The sequence below is a fragment of the Melitaea cinxia genome, chromosome 27 (assembly GCF_905220565.1).
Source record: "Melitaea cinxia chromosome 27, ilMelCinx1.1, whole genome shotgun sequence".
Classification (NCBI taxonomy): domain Eukaryota; kingdom Metazoa; phylum Arthropoda; class Insecta; order Lepidoptera; family Nymphalidae; genus Melitaea; species Melitaea cinxia.
The window spans coordinates 10,392,598-10,414,278 of record NC_059420.1 but is presented as its reverse complement, the minus strand read 5'-3'; the positions used below and the strand labels follow the sequence as shown (position 1 = coordinate 10,414,278).

The 21,681-nt window shown below is 37.0% G+C and overlaps 2 protein-coding genes across 2 annotated transcripts in view; both read right to left on the bottom strand.

Moving 5' to 3' along the window:
• Positions 1 to 1,721: 1,721 nt before the first annotated feature.
• On the bottom strand, positions 1,722 to 12,512 carry LOC123667007 (gastrula zinc finger protein XlCGF57.1-like). The gene is made up of 6 exons (XM_045601015.1): positions 12,246 to 12,512; positions 10,673 to 10,808; positions 5,828 to 5,881; positions 5,417 to 5,506; positions 4,424 to 4,489; positions 1,722 to 3,123 (listed from the first exon to the last, which is right to left on the bottom strand). The coding sequence occupies exons 1-6, from the start codon at positions 12,414 to 12,416 to the stop codon at positions 1,934 to 1,936; spliced, it is 1,707 nt and encodes a 568-aa protein (XP_045456971.1). The 5' UTR covers positions 12,417 to 12,512; the 3' UTR covers positions 1,722 to 1,933.
• A 1,348-nt stretch (positions 12,513 to 13,860) lies between these two features.
• Positions 13,861 to 21,681, bottom strand: part of LOC123667006 (putative U5 small nuclear ribonucleoprotein 200 kDa helicase) — a 51,665-nt gene continuing 43,844 nt past the window's right edge. The window contains exons 34-42 of the mRNA XM_045601014.1: positions 21,481 to 21,652; positions 20,636 to 20,796; positions 19,155 to 19,306; positions 18,275 to 18,407; positions 16,912 to 17,059; positions 16,191 to 16,367; positions 15,479 to 15,619; positions 15,060 to 15,161; positions 13,861 to 14,147 (exon numbers count right to left, since the gene is read on the bottom strand). Coding sequence (XP_045456970.1) covers positions 13,908 to 14,147; positions 15,060 to 15,161; positions 15,479 to 15,619; positions 16,191 to 16,367; positions 16,912 to 17,059; positions 18,275 to 18,407; positions 19,155 to 19,306; positions 20,636 to 20,796; positions 21,481 to 21,652 — 1,426 coding nt within the window. The 3' untranslated portion in view covers positions 13,861 to 13,907. The remainder of the gene's footprint in view (positions 14,148 to 15,059; positions 15,162 to 15,478; positions 15,620 to 16,190; positions 16,368 to 16,911; positions 17,060 to 18,274; positions 18,408 to 19,154; positions 19,307 to 20,635; positions 20,797 to 21,480; positions 21,653 to 21,681) is intronic.

Sequence of the window (21,681 nt, the reverse complement as noted above, 5' to 3'; positions counted from 1 at the left end):
ATTTTCAACGTATTGATGTATACTTCATTTTTAATTAAATAAAATTTAAATATAGACGTGTTATGTAGATATTAATAAAAGTATAAAAAAGTGTGTGTAATTATGTACGCACGTAAGAAGTTATACCTCATTGGCTAGCTAACTTCATGTTGCTAACTTCTTGGTTGACTAGCTAACTTCAGTGTCGGTTTTTTCGTGACGGTGTGCGAATCGTAAAAATTTTCTCTCATAATTTTGCCTTGACGCGCCAATAGAAGTATAACTTCATAAAAAAAAAAATACAAATAATAATGTTTCTTGTACATAATGATTCTAGCTTTAGCTTCTTTGATGTCATACATTTTTAGGACACTTTGAATATTGCCAGTAGAAAATAATAAACTAAAAAAACAAAAAACGACACAATAAATCTATGTCATCGTATTATTAATTTATTGTAACACTGTTTGTTTGTAATATAACGGTTGCAAATCTACTTAAACTCTATGGAAAAAACTCATGAAAACAAATGCAGACAAAATTCTTATAGACCTCGTAGTCTTTTATAAATCGGTATGAGAATTAGGGGAAGTTTAAAACATTTTACATTTTATTACATTATTTTAATTTCAGCGAGAAACACATAGAGCAGCAAACCTTTCGCTTGTTCTCATCCTCTGAATCGAAAACGATTCATAGTTTTACGATTTGTAATGTACAATGTGTGTAGAACATCGACAATCAAATCAAACATCGACAATATTCTAAATATTACGATGACATTTACAAAAGAAAACCTTGATTGATGAATCAATGAATGAATAAATTACTGAATCAATCAATGAAACTTTAAATCAATCAATAAATAAATCAATGAATATTTGAATTTATCAATGCATCTTTAAATGAATAAATGTATATTTGCATCGTTTAGACCCAACATAGGTTTACAACTGAACTTAACACGTTGAACGCCATGGGGACACCAGTTGAGCCTCACTTGTTTAGTCCATGGGGCCAGTTTAAGTCCTTATTTACATTTTTTTATGATAAGTTTTTATTACACTACTATACCCATTCTAAAAGAGCTTATTTTTCCTTACACTATATTGACGTATTTTTCTAAGTAATATTTTTTAAGTTGACTGTGGGTCGCGGTCATGTGGTGTCCCCCGCGACACCAAGGGAAAAATTGTGTGTCGACTTTGTGCCCCATGGCCCAAATAGACAAACTAAAAAATCAAAGCCGGCGTTTAACGTGTTAAGCTATTCTTTTTATTTGACTGATATTTCTTTAGATATCTTGTGAATGGTATGTTGAATATGCGGTTTCATTAAATGCTACTCGCTTGTATACAATCTGTATAATTATGTATTATATAAATAAAAATATGCTAAAACATTGAGACGGACTTATACAGTACTGGCAAAAATTTAAAAAGTTCCTTTCATCGTACACATTTTCAACTAGCCCAGTCATAATTGCAAAATATATACAGACAGCTTTATTACAGAAAAAAATATACTGCCGTACTTAGGGAAAAGCCCAGTAATGTACAAAATACTAAATCTGAGAAAATTTTGTACAAGTTTTGGATTTATTTGAACTAAATAAATGGTATGATCGTGAGATAGTTTCAATGATATATTTTACAATTGTAAAGCACGGCAAAATATAAGGCTTCGCATGTATAATATTGATATGTAAACCTGTTCCTATATTAAAAAAAAATAAAAAAAAGTGTCGTTTTCCGTTTAATTTAGACGATTACGGTGTCTTAAGGAGAAAGGTTTAAAATGATTTTTATACACTGATAGGTATTTCATAGTAAGACAGAGTAAAATCTGTAAAACAAAATGGCATCGCGAATAACAAAATTTATAAAAACGTTAAATAAATTTCAAGACCTCAACAATATACATATAAGCTTCGCTTATAATTCTTCTAAATTAACTATATAGAGTGTAAGGGCTGTGGTATACTGTCGTCAACTTCCGGCTTCCTCTCGTGAACCTTCAAATGTCCCTTCAACGTACATTTCTGAGTGAACGCCCTTCCACAAACGGGACACACGAATCTCTTATCGTTATTGTGGATACGCATGTGTTCCCTAAGGGTTTTCTTCCTTTGATAGGCTTTGTGGCAAATATTACAAGAATGGATTCTTTCCCCATCGTGTTTTATCATGTGCATCTTCAAAGAATTTCTCGTATAAAAGGCTAGGTCGCATTTAGTGCACTTGTGGTTCCTCTCGTTCAAGTGATCCCTTCTGACGTGGCTGGACAAGTGGCCTGGTGTTATATAACTCTGTGTACAGGCTTTACATTTGTACCTCTTCAACTCCTCGTTGTGAACTTCTGCCAAATGTTTTTGCCTCGCGTAGAAAGAAGATAGAGATATATTGCATCTTTTACACGCATATCGTATACCAGATTTATGTTCCTTGGACACGTGATTTTCTCTTTTAGTAACTCTGTCGAACACCGCGTCACAGTACCTGCAAGGAAAGTCTCCAACCTCGTGAGTCCTCATATGACCTCTAAGTCGAGCTTTCGAAGCGAAACCTTTGCCACAACTATCGCAAATGTGGTTCGGATAGTGAACATTCATATGCGTGTTCAAACTGACAAAGTTCAGGAAAGTCTTCTGACAAATTGGGCAGTCCAACTGATCCTTTTCCAATTTGAAGGGCAGATTGTTCCAACCCTTTCCACTTTTGACTGTGATACAAGAATTTATGTGTTGTTTGAGCCCATCGTAGTCCGAGATGTCGGTTCTGCATATTTTGCATCTCAATTTACTAGAATATTTGTAGAATTTATGAAGCGTTGACGAAATCATTTTCTTGAAAGCGACGTGTATGTTTGATGTGCTGTGCTCCATGATGTGGGACTTTATATCGTCGAGTATTGTTGATTTCTCGTGACATATAGCACAGGAAAATGATTGATTCTTACCCATTTTGAACGGAAAAAGGCCTGCTTCTAACATTTTCTCTATTTCCTTCAAATCCGCTTGCTTGTTGACTGAGTAAGACACCTTTTTCTTGCTCGTGGATAAACTTTTCTTTCTCGTCCGCCTCGGTCTGTAGTCGTCCGGTTCTTTTTTAATCATTAAATCGGTCAGACTGTCCTGGTAATACTCTGTATTAAAAAATAATATATGGTTTATTAATTAGGTAACCAATAATGAATAAGCGACACATTTAACAACCCCCAGAAGGATAAGAATCCTGTGTCCAGAAAAACACAATATATGCAGTGGCTTAGTGAGGGCGGGGGTGGGGGTGGACAAGGGGGGAATCATGCCCCAGGTACTTAGGGGCGACTACTAAGGGGCGCCAAATGGTCCGCAAAACAAAAAATTTCTGAACATATTAAATGGTTATCAAATGGGGGGGGGGGCTAAAAAGATATTGTACCCCGGGCGCGAATTAAGCTCGATACGTCACTGAATATATGGGTATACTACTATCATTAAAGGTTGCCCGAAATAGATCGCTATAAGCGATAAAACCGCCTTTGTATACTTATTTGTTAACCGACTTCCAAAAAAGGAGGAGGTTCTCAATTCGACTTTTAGTCTGGATTCTGAAAATATTTATGTAACGGAAACTTTAATATTACTTAACTAATAAATATAAAATAATTAATTAAATAACAAATAAATGCCTCATACTCAACAACCCCCATTAGGACAAAAATCTTGCATCATGCAACATAAGTGCAAACACCCAGACCACAAACAATTCGCTAACCGCTAGACGTAGCGAGAATCGAACCAGCAGGGCTATTCTGTAAATAACAATTTCGATATCGAGCTTCACCTGAGTGACAGCGCTCACTTCGAAAGCGAACCCACTTCACCTTGGTTTGGAATTCTGTAAACATTCGAATCGAAGAGCGGCAATTTAGAGCTGTGTTTATTTTATCGATATTTTTTTCTTATGACTTTATTTTAGAATATGTGCATGAAGTCAAGTGTCGAATCAAGTCTCGAATTGTGATGAGTGAAGCGGTTAATCCTCTTACAGAATACCGATTTCATACTATTAATGTCAAAGTTCTCACGCAACAGGGTTCGACTCGTCGCCGCACTCACAAGTGTGGCGCTACGGGACTGTCGAGTTTTAATGAATACGAATTTGATATCTCACCGCGGATTTCGCTGTCGAGACACGAAAATGTTCTTACAGAATAGCACTACTGGTCATAAAATTCTTTTCTAATGTTTACGCGAATCTCACTCATTATAATGAAACAACTTTTTCTAATTTTATCGAGTCCTCCCGTGACCACGGTTGCCGTGAAGTATCCGAAACGTCTGGCATTTGAAAAAATTAATAAGCCGCGATAAATTCCGAAAAAGTTGTTTCATCATAAACAGGTAATAAATTATTTAGCCAAAGTCTTAACCAGAATAATTTAACAGTAATCAACATACCAGTGCTGTCATCAAAGTCGCTATCATTCTCCTGCTTCACACTGGGAAAGAGTATTCCTTCATCATCTAGAAGTAAAAATATTTTGTATGTAAATATTGTTTTGTTGTTTCTAGTGTGTGGTTACGGCAGTAAGAATATAGCCACCCCCTCTCTTCCCGTGGATGATATCGTGATAACACAGTTCCACTACCACCTTGTAACTTAAAAAGCGGACCGATGGCGGGATAACCATCCAACTGCTGCATCCAGCGTCTTCGGTGCGACAAAGCTAGCCCTGCGGTTACCAACCCGCCTGCCCAGTGTGGTGACTATGGGCAAAACACACGAGTTCACGCCATTTTTGGCACGATCTTGTGGAGACCTACGTCTAGCAGTGGACTGTATCAGGCAAGTAAATGGAATGAATGAATGAATATTGTTTCAGTAAAACCAACAACTTACATACGTATTGTATTGTTTATTAAGATTAAGCTCCAATCCTTCATGAAGAAAGAGGCCTATGCCCAGAAGTGGAATTTTACAGGCTGAATGCGTGCATGCATTCATACAATAAATATATATATTTAAAAAAAAATATGTTAAGATAAATTCCAAATTTGGTCAGTTAAATTAATATTTAAAAAAATTGTATCAACAGGTAATACTTAGGGTTTAATTTAATATCGTATGACGATGATGTACATGAAATGGGATTGTATTGTATTGTATTGTTGTGGGCTCGGTTTTCCGCATTTAGACACAATGGTGGTCCGTTATGCGTGAAAAGAGCTGGCTGAATTAGCCAGCCCAGCTCCTTCCAGAAGCTCAGAAGTCTCCTGGGGCGTTCACAGGCTTCTCGGAGCGTCCTTATTTTCTTAAGGACATGAAATGTGATATAAAAATAAATAAAATATTTAATTTCTGAAGACATTATATAATTACGACGGTAGCACAAAGTTCAAATCGGCTAGTACATGTTAAAAAATTAATACATAGCATTATTAAGAACCTACCTGTATCGTTGTCATCAAAGGTATCTTTGGACAATCCAATCACTGAAGCCAACTCCTCGTTCACCTCTTTGATACACATTCGAATGATTCCTAGAAATTAAAATATAATCTTTACAAATAATTATGCTTTTCTTTAAGGCCTTTAAGTTTACAATCCAATTTGATTTGTGAATTCAGCCTAACAAGCCACTTGGCACAGAACTCTTTTTCCATTTACGAGAAGAAACCCAAATTAATCCACCATGCTGCTCCACTGGGAGTTACCAGATGTGGCTGGACCATATCAGCAAGTTATTATACAGATACACAAACACGCACGCATGCGCACGCATGCACACCCGCACGCGCATTCGCACACGCACACACGCAAGTTTTTCGGAAGAGAGGATAAATAAATAAAAACATAATTACCATCTTTTTTAGTTGGCAGCTCGACCTTCACGCCATCAAATGCTTGACCAGCTTCTGTAAAACAAAACCAATTTTAAAAATACAAACGATTTTAAAGACAGTAATACCCCGCTTTAGCGTCTTCGGTGCGACAAAGCCAGTACTGCGGTCACCAACCCGCCTGCCCAGCGTGGTGACTATGGGCAAAACACATGAGTTCACGTTAATTTTGGCGTAAACTTGTGGAGGCCTATGTCCAGCAGTGGACTGTATAGGCTGTAATGAATACCCCGCTTTACGCAAGAGATACGTTGCTGGAAAAATCGCTTTAAGTAAAATTATTTTCGAAAGATATGGAACGAACGAAGCAATCTCTATAGAACATAGTCGTAGGACGGGGAAAAACCAATTATTCAATTTGAATGTCCAGAGAAAGCGGGGATTCTCGCGACCAAAAGGAAGTAACCACATTAATTTGAAACTCGCGTTATCGTAAAACCGAGCATAACGGGATTGCGTAAGCGAGGTATTACTGTAATGCATCTTAATAATATAATTTATAAAATCAAATATAAGCTATAAAAAACAAGTGTGATTTTGTTGTTGTGAGTTGTGCAACCACACGACTGACGTAAAACTTCTTAAGCTATAGGATTGCACTGTGTCTTATATATACGAAACGTAACTAAAGCTAAGAGAGAAAGAGAGAGATAAAATGTTTGCTCGCATCTCTCTCTCTGTTGCTCCGTTCGCCTCGCCCGATCACACTTCACAACGCTCTCGCCACGCATTCACCAGCTTACTCACAAAGTCAAGCGTGAGTAAACAAGTTTTACTTCAATAATCTACACTAATATTATAAAAGCTGAAGAGTTTGATTGTTTTTTGTTTGTTTGTTTGAACGCGTTAATCTCAGGAACTACTGGTCAGATTTATAAAATTCTTTCAGTGTTAGATAGCCCATTTATCGAGGAAGGCTATCGCTACTTCCTTACTAATATTATAAATGTGAATGTAAGTTTGTTTGTTACGCTTTCACACGAAAACTACTTAACCGATGATCATGAAACTTTGTACACATATTCTTGTAGGTATTAGAAGTAGCATAGGATACTTTTTATTAAAAAAAATTAAATACGAGCGAAGCCGTAGGTAAAAGCTAGTAGGCTATATATCATCACGCTAAGACCAATAGGAGCGGAGCACCAATGAAGAATGTTTCAAAATCGGATTTTCTTTCCTTTTGAGAGCTTCCCCAGTTAGCCCAAACAAACTGTTCCACGCGGACGAAGTCGCGGGCAGAAGCTAGTCTTACACTAAAGCTTAGTTCCTATAATAAATAATTCATGTTGGACACAACCTATCACAATTCAAACTCAAAACATAGTTGTTTAATATTATGAAAATTCTAAAACTTAATTTTATTTTATTTATTTAGTTTTTTGCACACCAACACAAAAGGTACAAATAAAAAACGAGTGCGCTTTAGACCACACGACTGTAGTAAAACATACGAAACGTAACTCTCTCTATTTATATCTTCACTAATTAAATCTCCCTCTCACTTCCGTTCGCCTCGCACGATCACACTTTTCGTAACGCTTTCATTACGCATTCACCAGCTTACTACCCAAGACAAGCGTGCGTGAAGAAGTTTTACTTCAAAATTTAATAAAGTAAACAAAAATAATCAAGTTGTGGTTAAGAGCCATTTCACAATTTTACGCTCTGCAAGTTTAGGTAAATTTGGTCGCATCGCGCGAGTCGTACGAGCCGCGCGATCTTTGTGCTAGTACGTATAGTGTGACAACCAAAAGACCATCGTGATCATTTTCTGATGTATAATAAAAATTATAACTATCGTATAAAATGTTTTTTACATAATTAATTTGTTAAAAATTTCAAGTATGTTATATAACAACAGTCAATAAATTTAAAATAAAATAAAACAAATCAATTTTATGAAACAATTTTTTTAAATTGATTTAGTTTTTTCAGTTTACGAATGAATCTAATATTTACGATATAAATAAAAAAGCATTTAATGACATCGACACCGACAAACATATTAATTAACAAATAACAAGACAAACAGATTGAAATGCCTATTTGTATTGATAGTGTGAGAAAAGAAAATTAAATTATACATTTGTTCACAGAAATTATCATTATATTATTTTACAGTCATTTTCGTAATATGTTTATTTTATTTATATTTTACTAGCTGTGCCCGCGGCTTCGCCCGCGTTAACATCGGTGTGTCACAAAGTTTTCCCGGCAAACTACCAGCGAAGCTCTCATCAAAATCGGCTTAGCCGTTCCGTAAACCTTCCTCTTGAAGCCGTCTCTCCATTGCTGAATTCGCATAAAAATCCGTTCAGTAGATTTTAAGGGAATTGATCACATACACTTTTGGGAACTTTGTAAATAATATATATAATACACTAACTGTTGCCCGCGACTACGTCCTATGCGGGCGACCTATATGGCTGCCTGGCTATGAAGATATGCATCACTATTAAGATGTTTAACGCAATTTTTTTATTTCAGTCACCTGAAATGCTTATCACACTGAGTAACTTTTTAAAAGACACAATTTAGAATAATTTAATAGTTGTTTTTATAAAACCTCCCTATACACCACATTTTTAGTTTTATTTTCAAGCTGCAGTATAAATAACCTATCAGGGGATTTTAAAGCTGCTGTATATGTTTCATATAAACTATCAACCCCAATTAAACCCCCTTAGCGGTGGAATATCGCAAAATCCGTTCTTAGCGGACATCTACTAACTATAATCTACGTCCCTGCCAAATTTCATCTTTGTCCATCCAGGATGGATGGATCACGCAGCGGTTTTTGAGTTCTCGTAATGAGTGAGTCAGTGACCTTTCTCTTATATATATGTGGATTACGATGCATTATTAGGACACCTCCTCACCATCTACAGAGCATACATTTTAAATATCAAGTCTCTTATTTCGAAAACATAGGACTTTCGTAGAAACTTCCAACCACCGTTTTATATTTTATATTTTTACCCCTTAGGTCTAGTTTCGTAGAATCAGCTCTTAGCGGATGTTTACGCCCTATAAGGAACCTACCTGCTAAATTTCAAGTTGTAGCTGTTATAGTTTTGGAGATTTCTTGATGAGGGAGTCAACCTACCATCCCCCGTTTTAACCCCAAGAAGGAGTTGATTTCTAAAGATACATTGTTTGGACACCTTCTCACCATCTAAAGAGCGAACATTTTAAATTTTAAGTCTCTTACTTCAAAAACATAGGACTTTCATACAAAATTCCAACCCCTGTTTTATCCCCTTAGGGGTCGAATTTCGTAAAATCCGTTCTTAGCAAATGTCTACGCCCTATAAGGAGCCTATCTGTCAAATTTCAAGTTTGTAGCTGTTATAGTTCGGAGATTTCGTAATGAGTGATTAAACCTACCATCCCCCGTTTTAACCCCAAAAGGGAGTTGCTTTCTAAAGATACATTATTTGGACACCTTCTCATTATCTATAGAGCATACATTTTAAATTTCAAGTCTCTTCTTCAAAAACATGGGAATTTCACACAAACTTCCAACCCCCGTTTTACCCCCTTAGGGGTCGAATTTCGTAAAATCCGTTCTTAGCGGATGTGTACGCCTTATAAGGAGCCTTTCTGCCAAATTTCAAGTTTGTAGGTGTTATAGTTTCGGAAATTTTGTGATGAGTGAGTCAACCTACCATTCCCCGTTTTAACCCCAAAAGGGAGTTGATTTCTAAAGATAAATTATTTGGATACCTTCTCATCATCTATTGTTGCATACATTTTAAATTTCAAGTCTCTTACTTCAAAAACATAGGACTTTCATACAAACTTGCAACCCCCGTTTTACCCCTTTAGAGGTCGAGTTTCGTAAAATCCGTTCTTAGCGGATACCTACGTTCTATAAGGAGCCTACCTGCCAAATTTCAAGTTTGTAGGTGTTATAGTTTCGGAGATTTCGTGATGAGTGACCTTTCGCGTTTATATATATTATAGATATAGATTATGAAAGTATCAAATGCGTTTTATCCGCTATAACAACAGGCGCTTGGCGCGTGTGAGCGAAAGAGACGGCTGCGCAGAATTTGGCGTGGACCTTACCTCTAAGAGCGCTAGCGCTCGACTGATTTACCGGGCTTGATGCGTGGCAATATATACTATCTTTTTATTATTTAATATAAAATGTATTAAAAATAATTACACCTTTTAATTATTTTTTTTGTATTCCTTAATGATGTAAGTTTACTTTGATGAAGATAGTTCGTTAAAATTTCTTAGTTTTCTAAGAGAAATATCGCTTTTAAAATTGTACTTATTTGGAAAATATTCGTAACTTTAAATTTTTTTTATCGTTTAATAGAGATACAAATGGAATAAAAATCTATGATAGTGGACAACAAAATTATATTCCACATATTATGATATTTTTTTAAAATGGTTTCAACGTAGAGGTTATTGAAAAGTAGGACTTCAAAGTATACATCGCGACCGTTTACCCAGGGAGGAGGCTGATGAAAAGGTTAATAATTTTATACACATAATATAAATCAAAATTCTGATCTGACTATGGACTACAACAAAGGTTGCTCTATTATATTTCAAGAATATAAATTACATTATTGCATCCAACACTGAGATTAACGACGTCAAAATATTACAATTTCGCGGATTGTTACCGATTTTTGTGAAATGGCTCTTAATGCGTATTTTACAATAATAGCCCATTACAATTGTGTTTACTTTGAAATGTTGTCATAAGTGAAGTTATGGCAAAATGGATATGACCAAAAGACTTAACAGTAGACCTGAAATCTAAGATAAGATAGACCTTACTTGTCAATCTGACCGTGGCTTCCAAGGCCTTCAAGGAGTTCTCCACTTGGTTCCTGAACTTGAGACAGGCTTCCAACTGTGTGATGCAACTGTTGCAAATAAGTCGTTTTGTGTCATCCAAATCTAATTCTGCCATCTGTAATAACAGTCAATACTACTACTTAGTTTACCAGCTAACCCGACAGACTTTGTCCTATCTGCAAACTCTCAAATCTATGAAGTTTAGTTTCATTAGGTGTACTAAAATTTTTTCATATTTTTTGTGCTCTTTTTATTAATTTTTTATTCCAGATGAACCGAAATGATGAATGAAAGGAAAATTGGACAATTATTTTGTCAGAACTTTTTTTAAATGTTAGAAAACTTGAACTAATGAAATCAGAAAAGTAATTTTTGAGTTATGGTTTGATAATGAGAAATAGAGATTCATTTTTATATGTATTGTCCAGTGATTACTGATATTACTATACAGAAACATACAAAAAAGCCCAAATAAAACAAATTTTAATATATTAAATATTATATTTATTTAAATAAGAGCCTATAATAAAAATTATCCAATAATATACATAGATTTGATACATTAGTTAGTCCCTTTTTTTTATGTGGGGAAAATCAATCATGTATCCAGCGTAGGGGCGCCAGAGGGTTATATCAGACTCCTACTGACTAAAAAACCCCAGAGGTAGGCCCGGACAAAGTCTCCGGGCCCTGGCACAATGGTGGATATGAGTAATTCCTACTCTAACTATAAACAACACTGCATTCATAGATAGAATGATAGTTGAGCAACTTTACATATTACACTCATATATTAACTGTAATTAAGAGGCTGTTAGCTATCGTTTCTCATAATAGGGAATATATCCGCCAACCCGCAAAGGAGCAGAGTGGTGGATTAAGCTCTGATCCTTCTCCTACATGGGGAAAGAGGCCTATGCCCAGTAGTGGTATATTACAGGCTGAAGCGTAATAGGCTGTTATCTATTTGAGGGTTCTACAGGTAATTACAAAATGTTTGTTAATTTACACTCACAAATAATAATATTACAATGATAATAATTATTTTACTATGGAGGGTGTTACTTCAGTTCAACCCCGAGGGGGTTTCAACAAAAGATGGTATTTTTGTTTGGAATAAACTGCTGTGTACTTTGTTTAGCTTTTATACAATTATTCTTTTTTATTCTTTAATATATATCAACAATCTACGTAAGATTGCGAGTATAGGCTGGATGAGGATAGCGGATAACTGGAATGTCTGGTGCGAGCTTGGGAGACCTACGTCCAGCAGTGGACTGCAACAGGCTGAACTGACTGTCTGGTTTATTGATATAAACTTGCTTGTTTTGTTTTTTGCTTGTTTATTAATATATATTCAGTGTATCTCATAATTAAACCTTTTTAAGCTTCGTATTTTTTATACGGAAAATAATAATTAAAAATGATAATTTTTTTATAAACTAATAAATTTGCACATTTGTCATTTTTAAATTATAAATATTGCTATAACGAAATGAATAATACACTTATTTCTTATATTCATAAAAATTTAAACGTTAAATCCACTTACGTCTATAGAAAAACATTTTAACAGCATATCTGTATAGGAGTCCACTTTATTTTCATTATTTTGTTTTAGAATCATACTCTTGACGACTCCCTCGTTCAGACATAAACTACATGTGCCGTATATCGGCAACGTCTCCACCATTATTCCGGTATCCATATTAACGATATTCATTTAATAATATTACTTAAATCTAATAAATAACTAATATTCGCGATGATATTATAAGTATAACAAGTAGTACAAAAACATAGGCTTTACAACATTTTGACATATATTTTGACATACGTCAATTGTATTGAGTTTCGTTTTGCTAATGGTTGTTTATTACAAAACATTTAAAAAATTTACAATATAGTACGAATTTACATAATTTAATTTTGATTTTACAGGTCATTACAGAATTTTTGTTGATGACACATGGCTTGGAATAACATCAAAAATTCGGTAACCTTGATTGGTCTCGGCAGCAATATTATTTATGGAATAACGATAGGTACCATAAATAAGGTTAGTTTGGAGCCATTTAAAAAAATTAACAACCATACTGCTTCTTTAGTGTGAACGTTTGTTTTATTTTGGAAACCAATAATAGAATACAAATAAGCAACTATTCGTATTTTATTGTTATTTACTCACAAGTTCGCGCAAAAATGGCGTGAACTTACAATTATTTATTTTATTGGTTCAACATGTACTTCACTCTCTTTAAATATTTTTTTATTACCAACAGAATTCAAGTACTAGATTATTAATCTATAGATGAAAAAAAAATATTTATATATATAGGTATATTTTTTTCTCATTACAACATACCGCTAAATACATTTTTCAAATAAAAAAGGGGAGATCTTGCACAATGATATATTATAATGGATGGGGGGATGGTTGAAAGGAACGAGACAAGCGCAGTTCACCAACTTTTTAAAATTTCTTAAAACCACGGTCTTATACACAGGTCAGGTAACTACAGTGGTGGGGGTACGCTGGCTTAATAATAATAATAATAATAATAATCTTTATTTCTTCAAACGTTAGTACATAATATTAACACATATTACATCAGTTATATTTAGTCACAAGAAGAACAGTATGTCTCTGGTCCCCACACTAGGATTCCCTGTGTCGTAGGGTCCAGTCCCTTCCATTAGCTTAATACGATTCCGTTAGTTAGTTTAGTAGTTAATGGTTTACAGCCGCTAGAGGCGTGACGATCGATGGTCTTCACGCGTCACGCATTTACGGTAAACAACCGGCTTGAGTCTGAAGTAAAACGAAGCTAGTAATCAACGGAGGTTACACGCCAAATATGTCCGCATTTTTTTTCAAGGATGCAATGTTCTTGCGGGAAAGACCGTGTTCTCCGAAAGAATAAGTCTCCATCCTGTACGGATATATGGTTAGAGAACAGAGATCGAATGCTACTCCAATACTTTTATTATCTAAGTGACTCAGTGTTTTTCGACGGCATTGCGTTTAACCAACCAGTGATTTAATAAAATAACAAAGAACAGATAAAATAATAAAACAACAAACATGTAATTAATTCTTCCTTACAATTCACTCGTATATTTTATTAGACTGTGTAGCTAAGTCGGAGGAAAAATTAAACAACAACTCATTTCTTACAAATTGACTTTTTTTATTTCAATCATCATTTAATGCTTAATCCGAGTCGCTATCATCGTCAGGAGCATCAGCCACGTCCACATTGAACTTGTACTCCTGGTCAGCTCCTAGATAGGCATCTGACATGAAGTAGAGAGTGTAGGCGTGTCTGCCTGGAGTCCCCACCACAAAGTCTAGGCGAACGGTCGCAGCCCGGCCTAGAGATACCCGCTTGATGGATAGCAGCGAGTTGCTTTTGGGATCACCTATCACCACCCACCAGCCTTCTTCGCGTTTCTGCATAAACATAAAACTATATAAGTACTTAATCTATATATATATACGCGAAGAAAAAACTTTGTACCCCATTTTACGAAAATTGCGCGGACAAAAAAGTATGAAATTTTGTCCACTTATAGTTTATATAGAGAAGGAGTGCAGAATGCTAATATTTTTTTAAAATTATGCATAAAAATATAGTAAATCAAAAAAAAAAACCATTGCCACACTACCACGTATTTGACACACACACGCATATTATCGATTCTAATTTGTTGATTGTCAAAGTCTGTTGTAGTAAAATTAAAAAATTTAAAAAAAGGGTCTTTCTTTTCATAATTTATTGATTTTCTTTCATTTAAATTTGAATTAGATCGAATTTCGACCTCTGGGCGACCACTAGTAATAATAAATACTCATTATTGTACACAATAAAAATAAATAAATTAAATATTACAAATAGAGAATGCTGTACAATGGTACACTTGTTACTCGTCTTAACCTAAGTAATACTATATGAACTTGAATTATTGCAGACATACATACAGAGGAGCATCTATAGAAAAAAGAATGGAATAAGTACAATTTTTTTTTTCTGATTAGTCCCTGGGACACCAAAAGCATTGGTAATGCGTTGTCAAATCTACCTTTAAACCTACCCAGGAGTTTTGGCCACCTTACTACAGGTACACAATACTAACTGGGAGCAGTGTTATTTATCCATGATCTTCTGTAAGGTTGCGGTACTGCCCGAGTTGATACTCCTCCAGATTGATCAAATATTTCCCACGATACCCCTCCTCAATATAATTACATATACGCAGGATACTAAGAGTAGTACCCTGTTCGGATACCCAGAGACCCTGTCAGAGTGTCTCAAATCACCTCATACATAGTAGAGTGTAAATAGTAGGGGTTAGTGAGGGCTACCTGCGGGAAGAAAGGCGCAATGACGGGCCCCACGACATCGTCTTCCCTCTCGAGCGACACCTCCACCACCACGGGTTTGCCCACGCGCAGGCGACGCGGGTTCTGCACCTGAAGAGTATACAAAACGAGTTACATTGAAGTCATATTTACTTTTATATGTATAGGTATATTCTGTAGTGGTACGTGTGCCCTGTCACTACACTCCGGCGGTTTGCGGGTTCGATTCCGGCTTGGTTGTCTGTCTTTGTGGGTCTCCCCACAGTGACTCGGAGAGCACGTAAAGCTGTCCGCCTTAGTTGTTATCATATACACCTAATAGCGATTTCTTGATATTAGCGCGTTCAAAAAAATTTGTCAGCTGTATAATAATAGTAAAGACAAACAATAATATGGCAGTCACCCACACCCCTGGGATGTACACATACCTCGTAGGACAGCTCGACGTTGGGGTACCGGTTGCAGAACCGCGCCACGTCCGCCATTTCCGAGGGTTGAAGCTGTAAGAGCTTGGCCCGCGCGCTGTCCTCCAGCTCCATCACGTCGAACACCGTCTCCACCCCCTGGAGACATACATTCATCAAATACTGAACACTTAGAGCTTGACACCAAGTTGCTGCAATGGAGATCTTTAAAAAGGTACTCTTGGACTATTCATAGTCAAGACAGACGAGACGGAGATTGACGTCACACTGCTCTAGTGGGGATTTACAAAAACCATATTTGCAGATAATTTTAGAAATAAATGAACCAATTTTGCATTTGAAACTTCAGGTTTACAAACTGTGCCATTGTCATAACACAGTCTTGGTTTGTATGTACTTTTTTTAATGGGGCCTCTTTCGCCATCAAACTGTGTTGTGTTGAGTTTGACAAATATATACAGAACAGCACTAAAATTTCATATTTTAAAAATGAAAAAAAAAAACAATAAAACTGACTTAATCAACTAATATATAAAAATTAACAAAAATATTCAAAATTCAGCTAAAGAACACTAAAACCTAACTACCACCTAATTCAAACTTACTTGAACTTAAACTCTTCGAAACCACACAATAAACTAAAAAAAAAATCGTTTATCCTATCTCTAGACCGACTCGTCACCACGTCTCCCGACCCCCAACTCCTCACCTTGTCAGCACAGCGCTGCACCAGCTCCGGGGTGAAGTGCGGCAACTGTCTCAGGTAGGAGTCCTTGGCCCACATGGCTTGCGTCACCATCTGCGCCAACTCCATGGCAGCCACGGCCGGGGAGAGCCAGCCACTACTGGAGACCACGTCCACGCAGGCTTGGATCAAGCGAATGGCCTGAAACAAAAATATAATATGTGAAAATCTTATGCAGAGGAGATTGGGATGAAGTCTTAATATAACAAATAAATATCTTTAAGATACAAACACAGTCCTCTGTTCCTAAGGTGAGCAACTTACTGCTTGTGTTAAAGGTAACAGCCGACTGATATAGCTACTTTATTTTTTCGACACCCAGACTCAAGAGAGAATGGTGGATTAAGCTCCAATCCTTCTCGTGCATGGGGAGAGGCCTATGGCCAGCAGTGGGATACCAGCCGCACACCTTGGTGAGCACGAGCGCCGTGTCGGCCTGCAGCTCGGCGGGCAGCTGCGCGCGCGACAGGTGCGCCTGCAGCAGCACGTGCGCCTTCACGTGCGGCTCGTTGTAGCGCGAGCACACGCACACACACACACACACACACCTTGGTGAGCACGAGCGCCGTGTCGGCCTGCAGCTCGGCGGGCAGCTGCGCGCGCGACAGGTGCGCCTGCAGCAGCACGTGCGCCTTCACGTGCGGCTCGTTGTAGCGCGAGCACACGCACACACACACACACACACCTTGGTGAGCACGAGCGCCGTGTCGGCCTGCAGCTCGGCGGGCAGCTGCGCGCGCGACAGGTGCGCCTGCAGCAGCACGTGCGCCTTCACGTGCGGCTCGTTGTAGCGCACCGCGCCGCCGGCCGGCGTCGCCGGCTTGTGCGGCACCCTGCGGTTAACGCCCAATAACCGTATTAATATACAGGTGGGGATGACAGTACAACGATAAATTTGACATCGTATGTGTAATGACATTCCAAGCCCACTTACAAAAAATAAATAAAATACATCCAGTTTAGTCACAAAATATGATTTTTCATTTTTTTAAATTTCTACGTGTTGTATAACATCAATAAACGGTCACCCGCAGGTTAACGAACCTTTGAACGCGATCGGTACAAACAATCGATTCGTCACTTCATAATATTACGCGTAATTAAAAACGTGCAAATTTGTTACCAATTCAGTATGATTTTAATAATTTTCTTTTTATAATTTTTGTTTTTTAAAAATTTATTGTTTCTTTTAATGCTTAAATTTTAAATTCTGAAAATGTAAATTATGAATCTAACATTGTTTTTTCAAGTAGTAATATTACGGGGAGCACACATGGCATATCAAGTTTACAATCTTTGATAACTATTTCGTTGCCAACATTGTCTATATTTATTTCAAGATCGAAACATTCGCAAAACTTTTGCTCGAGCAATTCAAAAAATGCGATAAAGACAACAAATAAAAATAAAAACAATTAATTAATAATAAAATACCACGTTATTACATTAAAATATTAAATCTTGCAACAGCTGAAAAAAACAAACAACGTGGCACGTGTGTTACAATGACCCTGAGAGATTGTGAAGGACAACTGACTGTGCCAGGGCTGTCAAAAAATTTTGTATGAGTGTTAGAAATAAAATTATTTGTTACACTCATAGAAAATTTTCTGTAGTCATATTTTTTAACAGAAGAATTTGTTGGCTTAAAATTCGTATAATTTTCGTTTCTTCTTATTAATTGCTTGGCTAATAATGTGCCCTTAAGTGTATCATTGGATAAACTGTTTCTAAGTTTTGTTCTGATTAAATGAACTTCGTTGAATGCTCGTTCATAATTACAGATTGCACATTGGAGTAATTGAATTAATTACTATTTTATATATATATTATTATTACTGTTTTTTTAAATGTGATTTTGATAATTATTTTTTATTTAAATGCTGGCGCTTTTCGTGTTTTTGTGCTACATATCTCTAATAATGAATGCATATTTGAAGCATTATTATTATTATTATTTGAAGTCAATTTTCTAATTATTCACGCCCAACAAGACAAGAGCGAAGAGCTAAAATGGTAAAGCTCATTCATGTATGGATGTTACTGACTTGGCTGCGAGAGTCTTGATGATGTTCTCCTCACGATGCCTGATGCTGAGGTCGGAGTACTCCGCCGCCGACGATATGATTTCCAGCAAGCCTCTGATCTTCGTTTTAGACGTCAGGGACAGGCTGAACAGTTCTGTGAAATTACATTCATATTTTACTTACTTCTCATACAATAGATGGCTAGAAAGTAGTATATTAGGATGGAACTGTCTGAGAAGCGACTTATACGTTTTTATACGAGTATATAGTACTTAATGAAAAAAAAAAAAACGTGTGCTTTAGACCACACGACTGAAAGAAAACATCTTTGGCTCCATCTAACTTATATATCTCAAGTTCCGTTCGCCTCGCCCGATCACACTTTTCGTAACGCTCTCGTCACGCATTCACCAGCTTGCTCCTCAAGTCAAGCGTGTGTAAACAAGTTTTACTTCAAAAAAAGTTTATAACTAAAAGAATAAGTATTGCTCCGATGGAAAAAATGCTGCTATCACCAAAAATCGAATGATGGGACAGCTTTCTACAGCCAGATCCACACCATGTCGTCCGTTCAAACGCAGCGGAGTGGCTTACGCGGGTCCCATTCACTTAAGAACTTCAAAGGGTCACTTAAGAACTTCAAAGGGTCACTTAAGAACTTCAAATAAATGTTTCTAAGCGCATAACTCGAGAATGAATTGACTAATTCGGCTAATTTATTTTTTTTGTACGTTCCTTAAGGCCCACGGAAGGTTTTAATACTAAAAAAAGACAAACAGAAAAACTATAAACGCAAGGTGAGGATTAACGTGTTAAACACACGACGGTATATATTTCTTAAGTCGGATTTTAGACTATTATAACTAATCCTAATAGAGAGCAAGATGAAGATAACACGTACCGATGGTAGTGTAGTTGATGTAATAGTAGGAGGCGATCATGCCAAGGTTGAGCGGCTGTACGTCCATGTCGTCTTCGATGGCGATACACTTCGACTGTTCCAGATCGGCCAGGGTGGTCTCCACCAGCTCTGACAGATGATCTGACAGGTGCCTGTAATCAGATATTTAGTGTAATTTATATTACTAGCTGCGAAACGCGGTTACACCTGCGTGATTTCACATCCCGCGGGAATATCGGGATAAAAAGTTGCCTATGTGGTTATTCTAGGTCTCCAGCTATCTACGTACCAAGTTTCATTATAAACATACATACATCAGGTCTCACAAGATTTCGCATTAATATACATATTAGCATTTTATATACATTATAATATTAATAGGAGATCTACAAAGGTGCTATACACCCTTAAGGGTAATTTTATCCACATATGTGAAGCAAAAACTTTGTACCCCTTGAGTATGAAATTTCACACACTATATAGAGGAGTGGAGACTAGATTTTTTTTATTATGTTAAAAAATACATTAAATCAATTAAAAAAAAATTACACGCACTACCACGTATTTGACACAAACGCATATATATACTCTTTTGTTTATTATTATCGAAGTAGTCTTTGACAAAAGAACCTTAATAATGTTCAAACTTATAATTTAAATTCATTGTGGTCGGATTTCAACCACTGGAGCGATCACTAGTATCTTTAAAGAGCCATCAATAAATTACATCACACGAATATTACAATTTTTTGGTCCCTCCCCCGTGCTCCACAGCTGGTCATATTGGTTAACCCCTCCCCCCATACCTAGTGAGATATTACACATTTTGCAATTTTACACATCAGTTTCGACATTATTTTAATTTCCAAGTCTTCTTCGTCGTCGTTATTTTCCAGTATTTATTGCAAGATTTAATAATTGGCATTTTCTTTTAAAGAGTAACTGCGCTGTTTCTCACCGATTCTTCTTTGCTAAGTCTACATTTCGAATCGGTGGTTTCAAATTTAACTGTAATTAATACAATCATCATTCATCATTATCATAATTCCAGCCTATTGCAGTCCACTGCTGGACATTGGCCTCCACAAGTTCGCGCCAAAAATACGTAAACTCATGTGTGTTGCCCATAGTCACCACGCTGGGCAGGCGGGTTGGTACCGCAGGCTGGCATTGTCGCACCTAAGACGCTGCTGCCCATCTTCGGCCTGTGTAGTTTTTAAAGCCAGCGGTTAGATGCTTATCTCGCCATCGGTCGGCTTCTTAAGTTCCAAGGGGGTAGTGGAACCTTGTTATCCCTTAGTCGCCTCTTACGACACCCACGGGAAGAGAGGGGGTGGCTATATTCTTTGGTGCCGTAGCCACACAGCACATTAATACATTAAAAACACGTAATTTGTAAAATAACGATCAAAAATGACCTTGAAGCCTACTGAGTAAAGCAAAATTCGATTTTGATTTTAAGCAATATTCAAAACACTCACCGATGGGTGACGCCCTGCAAATTATAATAATTCGGGTTCTGTGTAAGGCGACGGTAGAGGAAGGTCCAGGTGAGATAGTCCACAGCATCCTGTTTGTTCTCGATAGTCTTCGTAACTATTTCAGCGTTCATGTGATCGTGGAGTCTGTGGTCGAGATGGCTCTGTGGACATTATTGAAGAATGTATTTAGTGGATAATTGGCGCAGTAGGTAGTGATCTTTTGTTTGAATGTTGTAGAATTGACTCCCACCTCGAGACAACAACATAAAAGTTAGTTTAAAATAACGATATCAGTTGTCTGTTAGCTAAAATACAGGCACTGACTAATCTAAATGAGAATTTATTATTATATTTGGTTTGATTAATAGAGTAACTGCCAAGTTTCTTTTAGATTCATCTCTGTAGAAACTACATTCCGAATCTGATAGAGCTTCATAATAAACATTATTAATTTATTAATTTACTAACGAATGTGATTTTGAAGCCTACTTGAATACGATCCTCATTCTTAGTAGCGTTGTAATTTTGCATAGTGACTTCCAATCCTTCTTCTATATAGAAGGTGGTTTCTGTCCAACTGTGGTTTATTTTTATACGACTAGGTAGGCAAACAAGCGTAAGTCCCACCAGATGGTAACTAGTTACCGTAGCCTATAGATAGCTGACCTCCCTAGTTTAGGCCACCTGACTCATCACAGGAACACAACACTTGATACCAGTATTATTTAGCTGTGATTCTCTGTAAGGTTAAGGTTCTTTCCAGATTTTGTACAGGATATAATTATGTAATTCTTGCTGTACCCTACCTCATTAAAACCAGGTACGTATGGGGTGGGGACAGTTACCTCCAGGGGCAAGCAGTCGTTGAGCAGCTTGGTGAAGAAGGTCTTGTGGTGGGCGGCGCACATGAGCACTGCTACGGAGCTGTCGTCGTCCAGGGGGCGGCAGGCGCGGCCCAGCATCTGGAGCACCGTCGTCACCGGGTACTGCTCGTAGCTGTGCAGCTTGCCGTTGTAGCTGGGGGGAGGGGTCAGGTTCAAACGGAG